This window comes from Mustela nigripes, chromosome 2 (genome assembly GCF_022355385.1).
Source record: "Mustela nigripes isolate SB6536 chromosome 2, MUSNIG.SB6536, whole genome shotgun sequence".
Taxonomy (NCBI): domain Eukaryota; kingdom Metazoa; phylum Chordata; class Mammalia; order Carnivora; family Mustelidae; genus Mustela; species Mustela nigripes.
This window is the reverse complement of record NC_081558.1, coordinates 173490948-173501991: the sequence shown is the minus strand read 5'-3', so window position 1 is coordinate 173501991 and position 11044 is coordinate 173490948. Positions and strand designations below refer to the sequence as shown.

At 36.6% G+C, this 11044-nt stretch overlaps 1 protein-coding gene across 1 annotated transcript; it reads left to right on the top strand.

The window, feature by feature from the left end:
* Positions 1–310: 310 nt before the first annotated feature.
* LOC132010244 (olfactory receptor 5AC1-like) lies at positions 311–1234 on the top strand. Its single transcript, XM_059388164.1, has one exon. The coding sequence runs from the start codon at positions 311–313 to the stop codon at positions 1232–1234; it is 924 nt and encodes a 307-aa protein (XP_059244147.1).
* The last annotated feature ends 9810 nt before the right edge of the window (positions 1235–11044 follow it).

Genomic DNA, 11044 nt, shown 5'->3' with positions numbered 1-11044 from the left:
TTACTTGTGGAGCATAAGGAATAGCATGGAGGAAATTAGGAGAAGGAACAGAAAAGTAAATTGGAGGAAATTGGAGAGGGAGATAAACCATGAAAGACTGTGGACTCTGAGAAACAAACTAATGGTTTTGGAGGGGAAAGGTGGGAGGTTGGGTGAGCCTGGTTGTGGGTATTAAGGAAGGCATATATTGCATGGAGCACTGGCCATCGTACATAAACAATGAATCGTGGAACACTGAAAAAATAAAAGAAAATAATAAAAAGTTTTTCCCTTACATATTTTCTCCTGGTAGTGATCAGCCCCTGTGCATATGATGGAGACAAACAAGACGTGGGTGACCGGGTTCATTCTCACAGGACTTACAGATCTTCCAGGGCTGCAGGCACCCCTGTTCCTGGTGTTCTTGGTCATCTACCTCACCACCATGGTGGGCAACCTCGGACTGATTCTTCTCATCTGGAAGCATCCCCATCTTCACACCCCCATGTACTTACTCCTTGGCAGTTTGGCCTTTGCAGATGCTTGTTCCTCATCCTCTGTGACTCCCAGGATGCTTGTCAATATCTTAGACAAAAGTCAAATGATATCCCTCTTTGAGTGCATGGCCCAGTATTATTTTTTTGGTTCCAGTGCCACCACAGAATGTTTCCTCCTGGTAGTGATGGCCTATGACCGCTATGCAGCCATATGCAACCCTTTACTTTATCCAGTGGTGATGTCCAACAGGCTCTGTACTTGGTTGATAAGTTTGTCTTATGTAATTGGTTTTCTGCATCCCACAATTCATGTAGGGTTATTATTTAGATTAACTTTCTGCAGGTCCAATATAATACCTCATTTCTACTGTGAAATTTTGCTGCTATATACAATTTCTTGCACTGACCCATCTATTAATGCACTGGTGGTTTTCATTTTTGCTGCTTTTATACAAGCCTTTACTTTTATGACCATCATAGTGTCTTATACCTGTGTCCTCTTTGCCATCCTGAAAAAGAAGTCCAAAAAGGGCAAGAATAAAGCCTTCTCCACGTGCAGCGCCCACCTGCTCTCTGTTTCCTTGTTCTATGGCACTCTCTTCTTCATGTATGTGCGTCCTGGGTCTGGCCCAGATCGATATCAGGATAAAATGTATTCACTATTCTATACGATTATCATCCCTCTGCTCAACCCCTTTATTTATAGCCTAAGAAATAAGGAAGTTTTAGGGGCACTGAGAAAAATTATAAAGAAATAAATATTTCTCAGGAAAACTTTTATTATTCCTTAGATTTTATTCTGTTTAAATAAAGCATGGGGGGTGCCTGGGCGGCTCAGTGGGTTAAAGCCTCTGCCTTAGGCTCAGGTCACAATCCCAGGGTCCTGGGATCGAGCCCCACATTGGAGTCTCTGCTCTGCAGGGAGCCTGCTTCCTCCTCCTCTCTCTCTCTCTCTGCCTGCCACTCTGCCTACTTGTGATCTCTGTCTGTCAAATAAATAAATAAAATCTTAAAAAAACATAAAGCATGGGTCCTTGGGTTTAGCACATAGTAGGGCCTTAATATACTTGTTAAATGAATGAATAAAAAATTCAGTAGATAGACTTATTTTCATCCTAAATTCTTGTGATCATCAAAATAATTAATGAGCTTGGTAAAGACAGGTTCCATTTACTTTGTGCTCTTATTGTTTATAATCACCCTCAAGGATAAAAATGAAACAGAATATCCAAATTATTATATCTTTGTAACTTTAATGAGCTTTGTGTTTCCAGATACACACATTTTAAAACTTTTTGAACTTATATCCCTTTTTTTTTTTTTAAATTTTAGAGGGAGAAAGAACATGAGTGGGGAGACAGGCAGAGCAAGAGAAGAGAAGACTCTTTGCTGAGCATGGGGTCCAAAGCAGGGCTTAATACCATGATGCTGGGATCATGAACTGAGCAAAGATCAAGAGTTGGACACCCAGCCAACTGAGCCACTCAGGTGGCCTTGAACTTCTATTATTTTATAGGAAGAATTAGCTTGTGTAAATCCTCTGTTTAGAAACTACTCATGCCCTCCTAGATAATTCTTGAAGAAGTAATTTTCAAGAGTTTGTAGGTATAAATATCTTTGATAGATGTTTATAATGATGCAAACACTATATATGCCAAAGTAATACTGTTAGACTAAATATGACAACATATATTCCTCATTTAATATGAATATATCTAGAAGGTTTATAAGTAATTTTGAAAATTAACTTATATTTGCATTGTATTCATTGAAAGATACAACACTTTAGCAATTAAATACTTAAAATAATTACTTCCTGCAATATTATGAATAATTCTGAGCTCTTTAAAAATTTCTACTTTTTAATTTATTGAATAATTTCACCAGGCACCTTCTTTCCAGCACTAATATACCAGTTGAATACAAATCCCCCCCACCTCTCCCGCCCCCGGAATTGACAACAACCTGAAATAGCAGGTGTGCTTGATCATCTTGTAATTATGTAACTTAAACCATTTTTTTTTTCCCTTACAAAAGTCTTCTGTGTTTTCTGTCTGGCTTTCCGACTTTATTACATATAGACTTGTGAATACTGTAGTGAAAAATAAGAAAAGATATCCCCATAGTCATGACACATCCCTATTATTTTGATTTGAAGATAGACACAATTTGTTGTCTCATGGAACAGCAAAGCTGGTGGTGGGGCTGACTGGCTTCAGCACTGTGTGTTTGGGGCTCAGTTTCCTCAAACTCTGCTTTTCTCACTGCATCCGAGCCCTGCTTCTGTTGTGTGGGCTCATTCGAACCATGTTGCTCTCTGTGAGTGCCAAGTCTCTGTTAACTTTCTGTCATCACCTCTTTACACTCCCAAGAGCAGCGGCAAAACTTTCCCTTTTCCTCCCTCTATGTGTAATGCAGACTGTTTTAGGTATTGGCTGTGTGTAATTGTTATCTGTCTATATATGTCAATATATGTCAAAGTCTTCTTTACTTTTTCAAGCAACACTGTTACTAAGGTGGAGTGTAATCCAGTAGCAAATTGTTACATTCTCTATGTTTTTGTCAGCACAGGTGATATATAGCTGAAGTGTCATCTTCACAGTTACCCTGGAGAAACAATCACAGAAGTTCCATAGTTCTTGGGGATAAATTTCTTGAAAATATTAAACCATGCAATTTAAATATCCCATTTTAGGGACACCTGGGTGGCTTAGTCAGTTAAGCAACTGCCTTGAGCTCAGGTCATGATCCCAGGGTCCTGGGATTGAGTCCCACAGACAGGCTCCCTGCTTCTCCCTCTCCTTTTGCTGTTCCCCCTGCTTGTGCTTGCTCTCTCTGACAAATAAATAGAGTCTTTAAAATAAATAAATAAAGGTCCCATTTTATGTTTCTTTTTATGGCATTTAAAGTTGGAAAAAGCTAGTTCTTGACTGTTTAGGGATTCTTTAAGTGGAGACTATCTAAGTTTATTTATTTCCTTCTTTTCACTAGGGATATACCAGGTTTGGTGATCTCACCTCTTCTCGTTTTCTTCTATGATTAGAGGGTCTTATACTTGCTACTCTGATACAAGGAGGACATGTCCTAGAAGGGGACAAGTTTACCTCTTCTGGCTCTGGGAGGTTACAAGGGAGACAGAGGAGGGCAACAGTAGAGGAGAAATGAGACAGGTCGTTTTTAATTTCCCCCTCTAGACAGGACTGGTATTTGGAAGGCAGGGAGGCAAATTAATAGTATGAGGTATTGTATTCTCTATTGCTGTTAACAAATAACCATGAATAGTGGCTTTAAAAATATATACACGTATTATATTAGTTCTGTTGTGCAGAAGTCTGACATGAATTTCACTAGACTAAAATCAGTGTTAGCAGGGTGAATTTTTTTTCTGGAAGGTTTGGGTAAAACATTGCTTCTTCCCCTTTTCTGACTTTGAGAAGTTGTCTACTTCATTTGGCTCATGGGCCCCTTCTTGCAGCTTCAAAGCCAGCAAGGTTGCATCTCTTGGTACCTGCCTTTTGCTGTCACAGTTTCCTTAGACCCTGATTCTTCCCCCTCCCCTTCCACTTTAAGGACCTTTGTGATTACATTAGACCTTTCCAGATAATTCAGGAAAATCTCTTTATTTCAAGGTCAGCTGATGAGCAACTGTCATTCTGTCTACAGCCTTCATTCTTCCTTTTTTTTTTTTTAAGATTTTATTTATTTATTTGAAAGAGAGAGAAAGATCACAAGTAGGCAGTGAGGCAGGCAGAGAGAGAGAGGGAAGCAGGCACCCCGCTGAGCAGAGAGCCTGATGTGGGGCCTGATCCCAGGACCCTGAGATCATGACCCAAACAAAAGACAGAGGCTTAACCCACTGAGCCACCCAGGCACCCCCATTCTTCCTTTTCATGCAACCTAACGTATTTTCATGTTCATGTCACTGATGGCTGTTATTTTGCCTATCATAAGTAGCCTTAGAAGAGAAGAACTTTTGCCCAGATTCCCATTTCAGTCACTGGAAAAAAAAAAAAAAAACTATTTCTCACTGTGTTCCTTCCATATGTACCTACATCACAATGAACTTTGTCCTGCAGCGTGTGCAGGCCAGACAGCCTTGATGTTTTGTTTTGGAGGATGCTTCCCCTTACTGCATTGCATGGCCAACACCTGGAAATTCCTGCAGTGTTTGAGAGTGGCTGAGAGACTTACTACTCAAAAGTGACTGTAGAGGACGGGCTGGGGCATGTAGAAAGAGGGTATAAAAGAGGAGCTAAGGGGTTACCAGACCAAAGAAAGCTGGGAGAGGCAGAAAGCCTTTCAGGATAGACAAGCCCTATTCCATTTAAGAGACCAGATCACAAGTTCCAACAGACTTTGGCGCAAAAGCTGAAAACACGAACAGTCCACAAGAGTGTGAGGATATTAGTAGGACAAAACATTTTAGGGACCATCTTTCTACTTCCAACATTTCACATGCTACTTCCCCATGCCCATATTTTCATATACCATCTCAGAGACAAAGATGGAAAAGATTTAAATTAATTTCTTTTCTGCCATGTAGAATGTAGTGGATATTGCTGTACCTATTCCATGGATTGCTCAACAAATTATTGACTAGAATCATAGATCTAGGTCATCTCCAGGCTGAAGACATCACCTCATGACAGAAAAAATGGGAGGTAGCAAGATGAGGGACAAGGAATTAAATCCCCTTCTTGGACTCTGAATTTTTGAGACTCATTTTTTTCTGAGAACAGATCAATTCCAACAGTGATAACTCAGTTCAGAGAGATAGCCTGGGATATATTTGTGAAGACCAGATGTGGGAGGACATGACCGGAGTCTCTAGTCAAGTGTGAAAAAGAACCTGAAGCTTGTCAGGCAGCAGCCAAAGCCAGTGTGGGAAATCCTGTGAAATTAGCAAGTGAAGTCATAGTAATCTTCCAACAATCAGCTCATCCAGTACCTGTTTTCACTCAAGCCAGACAGGTATGGCAGAGATGGGGCATGTAGGAGAGGAGAACTCACAGAGAAATTGGGGTTGGGGTGACATTCTACACTTTCTGACATCTTATCAGAGACAACTGCTAAATCTCCAGATATTTCAGACCCACCCTATATCTATGCCTACACAAGGGTAGACTTGCTGGCCACATAGTGAGATCCCTGGAATAGAGACAGACTGAACACTGGGGTTGGGGACAGCTGCTGAACATCCAATATCCAGTTTAACTCAGCAAAATGTTGTTAATCTGTACCATAGTCAGAAAATCAGATTAAGGACAGAGGTCTTCTTGCGGTGGATAGATCCCTCAAAAAAAAAAGTAAGTCTTTTGAGTGGCGTAAAGTTTACTAAGAAGAGAATGTAATGGGTTAAGAGGACAGAAGGAATATTTATTTGGGGGATGTTTTGTAGAGCACAGGCTGGTTCATTTATATTGACAATATTATGTTGATAAAGACGGGATATTGTGCAAAGTTCATGTTCTCCAGAGGATGACAGATAAATCCTATAAAAATTGCATATTGTCAATGTGTAATTATAACATGTGCCAAAATACTAAAAAATTTCTTGGTTTCCAGACACAGAACAGCTACACCTGGATTTGATGGAGAGGCCAGAGTATCAACTGGAGATCCTAGCTTTTTCTTAGATTACAGGCTAGATGGTAATTGGATTTGACTCTCTTGGGAAGATGTTGAAAGTACTTGTCTACAGGGGAAGGAGGGCAAAACAGGTAAATGAGAATCAGAAACTATAGTCAAATCAGGAGAAGAAACTGTTAGGTGACCTCCAAATCTATTTTCTTTTTATCCTAGACACACAGACCCACCCACTATAGCGATATGATTGAGTTTAGGATTGAAAGTGATGTATATCACTTACATTTCTGGGTCATAAGAACCTCACATTTGGAATCCCCTTGAACTTCCCTGTTTTAGCTTGATCCAAATGGAAACACAAACCCTGAAGGAAATCATATGTGAAAAATTCTTGAGTGACAAGTTGGAAAGAGTTTGCTACTCTGAATCATCAAATGGAAGGAACAGCTGTTCAGTTAAGAACATGTACTTCATACTTACATAAAGGAGAACTAAACTTCTATTATGTCGATCAAGTAAAATATTGGCTATTATTTGTGAATTCAATTAGTGTTACTATAAATAATATATACATGTAATACAAAAAAACCTTCGTCAACTGTATACAGTTAATTACTGGGTCTATTTCTCAGAAATATCGAGAAATGGATATTTAGGATTGCCAATTTTAGTTGTTATTCTATGTGGAATGAGAAGTTATTTATACATGTTGAGTGGGGAAAGTGTGTAGGGGATGATGGTGAAATGGTGTGCATTTTATAAAAATCAGTCTGGCATCAGTGTGGAAAATGGAAAATGAAGTGGATGACTGTGTGAGCAGATATGGATAGTGTTGCTAGGAATTTATTTAATAAGTCCAGGCAGGAGATGAATGCATTATGGATTTTACAATTAACTGTACAAATATTTGGACTTAAGACATCTTTGGTACATAACATCTAGAGGTAGTAGTAAAAAAAATGGAATTGAGGAAGAAGTTAGTTTCATGAATATGTTCCTGATTTATGGTGTGCACAAATACTTGTTTGCAAACCCTATTCCCTGAGACAGGGAACATTGGAAGAATGCCAGGTTTGGGGATGGAATGGAGGAAGATCTTAATTTCAGATTTGGATATGTTAATTCTAATGTACCTTTGGGATATCCAAGAGGACAAGAATGTATTTGGGTAGTGGGACCATTAAAAGAGACAAGAGGAAGGAAAACAAGCTTATTCTAAACTTCATTCGGTGACATTTTATAAACATGCCCCTATGGTAAACCCTGAGGACAGAATGTACCGTTTTAATTGTTATAACTATTGGTGTGTAGATGATTTGAGGATTAGCTCACAAGGCCCAGTAGAACAACTTTGACTTCATCCTATTGGGAATCCTTCTGAAGCATTAAGGGAATTTCAGAATTTTTTAAAGAATAGATTTGCAGAGAGCAGGAAGAAATGCTATCTATCTCCAGTTTGGAGTTTCTAAGGAAAATCAATGCACAAATAATACTGCTTCATTTCTGTACATTCTATGTTACTTCAAGAAAACATTTCCAATTTCCCATGATTTACAGGAAGTAGGTGAGAGAGCAGAGATTTTCATTAATATAGTGTTGCAATTTGTCTGTATGATAACAAACACCTAAATAAGAAATTAATGTCAGGAAAGGACTTTTTTCTTTTTAAATCAGCAACCAAAATCTAGACAGACAGAAGTAAATGTCTGTCTGAACATGTATATTTTAGTTAGAATTTTTACTCGATAGATAAATAACACATTTTGGAGGGAGTTTTTATTTTTCATTTTTCATTTTATTTTTTAAAAGATTTTATTTATTTATTTGACAGAGAGAGAGAGAGAGAGAGAGAGAGAGAGAGAGAAAGAGACCACAAGGAAGCAGAGAGGCAGGCAGAGAGAGAGGGGAAACAGGCTTCCTGCTGAGCAGAGAGCCTGATGCTGGTCTCGGTCTCAAGACCCTGAGACCATGACCTAAGCTGAAAGCAGAGGCCTAACCCACTGAGCCAGGCAGGCACCCCTGGAGGGAGTTTTTAAATAATAAACTTTGGTTAACAGAAGAAAGAAAAATAGAAAAATTCAATAATTGTGGTAAGAAAAATTCAGAGTTCATTTCATAATGTGAAGTTTGCGTAATTGAGATATAAGCTAAGCAGCTCAAATCTAACTTATTTGTAACTTTTTCAGACTGGGAACTTCTGGCCTAAGGTTTGTTGCTGAGTACAACACAAATTCTTTAATTTCATGAAATCATGAGAATATGGGCTAAAGTCACTGGTGGTAACTTCAAAATTGCTCCTTGTCTCATTTATCACATAACTTGAGAAAAAAAATTCACAGAGATTACTAATTGGCCAAGTTACATGCTGTAGGAACTAAAACTAGGAAAACCAACATTTGGTTATTTGAGACTATAAAGTTGGACCAGTGTATGCAGAGCAAAAATCTCCTATGTTCTAAATTTTCAATTAATACTTTGTCTGTGTTGTCTATATTGGGGTTCCTGGTGGGTATACACTCAAAAGTAAAAATTCTAAAGCTCATAAATTCTTTCTTTATTTTTAGTGGGGGTAGAATAATATCTCACAGTCTTCTCTTATGTTGATCACTATTTCATTGAAAAAGAGCCTTTGATCCTATTTCTACATTAAACAAACTCAATTTTTCAAATATATTCTAATGGTAAAAATTTTTTTGTGTGTGTTCTATCAGTACTGAGAGATATGACTATAAAATGATAACTTTTTTTTTTCATCTCAGGAAATACCATAACAATATGTATATCTGAATGTTTTCCTTTTTCTTTTTATGGTAATATAAAAGAAACTGTATTCACTGGAAAACTTTTTAGACTACTTTCAGAGACTATTTATAAATCATGAAAAAAAAATCAATGTCATTACTTCATACAAACACCACTTGTTAAAACCACAACAGTGACTAAAAAGTAAGTATGGAGAAATAAGATTAATAAATAAAATTACTAAAATTGAAAAAACCCTCCAAAAAACTCTTGTTCTATTTGAATTTCTATTTTATACAATTACAGGTAATTTGGGGGTATTAAAAAAATTCTATCTACACTCAGTGGTTAAATGTTGTTTCCCATTGACAATTTCCAAAAGAAAATGTTAATTTCTCTGAAGACTACTTCTGTCCTTAACTGATATATACATGCAAAAATTAACAGATAATTGCATCCTAATTTTATAATGCACCCTTCAGTGAAAATCTTGAAAAAGAAAACAATAGGATTTCATCATACTTGTTTCTTTTCCCTATTATTAACATGTTGGAGACTCTTTCACACATCTCTTTATGTATGTATAAAGGCCTAAATAGACATACACACAAATAAATCAATTACATAATTTTATGTGAAAGAGATCATAATATATATGCTGCTGTTCTCATAGAACATTTATTTTGACTTCTCTCTTTTCCTCTTCTCCTTTCCCCTCATTTCTACCTCTACTTCTATTCTAGAAAGCCCAATGCTATCAACTTAATTTCTAATTTCCACATTTTTTCCAGGTAGAAGATTTAAAAATGCATTGCTCATCTTACAATAATGAAATCTTATTTACACTTCTCTGTATCATATTCTTCTCAGGTAAAAATTACATCATGAAAATTCCCAGTTCACGTGGAATGACTCCTTTTTTCATGGATGATTTGTATTACAAAACATAAGTATACATAAATATGATTTATTTAGCCATCTCACTGTAGATGTGTCTGGTCTTTGCCACCTTGAAAAATAATGCATTGGATATTCTGTGTATATCTATCTTTGAATAGTTGTGATTTTATTTCTAGGGTATATGTAAGGCAAAATGGTAAGTCAAAGAGTATATGTATTTATTTAAAATTTAAATGGTATCATATAAAACTGCTCTTTCTAGAAGACTGTTGCAATTCATAGATCCACAATTAACATGAAAGGAGCACTTTTCTCACCTGAGTCAGCAGTATCTATTCACTTTAATTTCTGCTAATCTGATATGTGAGAAAGGAAGTATCTGTGTATGTGTTTGTGTGTGCATGCCTGCACCTGCACATGTGTGTTTATGTGTGACACACAGGAAACTAGGCATCTTTTCATTTTATTTGTTGGTTATTCATCTGTAAACTTGCTTGTTCATATCCTTTATTCATTTTTCTTTTAGATTGTTTGCCTTTTTCTTATCTATTTGGTGTTATTCTTATATTATATATTATGTTATTCATAAATCTGTATCTTTCATATACACTGTAAAATGTATTTCCCAACCTATTATATGCCATCTGACTCTGTCCAATACTCTTTCCTGGATAAGAATTTCTCTAATCACTATGTTATATTGTTGGCTCCCAAATTTCTTAGAAAGTATCTATGCTGTGAGTTAGGAGCCTAACCTTGTTCATATCCAGACAGAGAGCCAAGAATGGCAACACAATCCATTAAACCCATCATCTTTCTTCTACTGAACTGAAACATCGTATTGTCTTATGCCACATTTCTGTATATAATGGAATCTATTTCTGAGCTGGCTGCCTATTATTGCATTGGCCCTCTTCTGTATTCTTATTCCACTACCTTAATGTTTTGATTATTATATCTTTATATTGTAGTTCAGTAGAAATTAAGGTACTCTTCACTGTTCTTAACTATTTACATTTTTCTTGGGTAAAATGGGAAATTTCTTTCTTTCATATAATGTTTAGATGAACATATACAGTTCTTAAAACCTCTGTTGGGTTGAGAAGGATTTGTATTTAATTTACTTGTTACTTTAGGTGAATTATCATTTAAAACTTTTTATTACGGAAATTTTTGAATGTATATTAAAGGACACACATAAAGGTAAAAATTTAAAAATTGGTAATCATATGAGAGGCATCTTTTACATCAGTTACACAAAAAATACACAGTTTTTATGATTATTTTGTGACTGTTACAACAATATTTTTCTTTCATTTTACCATCTGGACAGGTTGGAT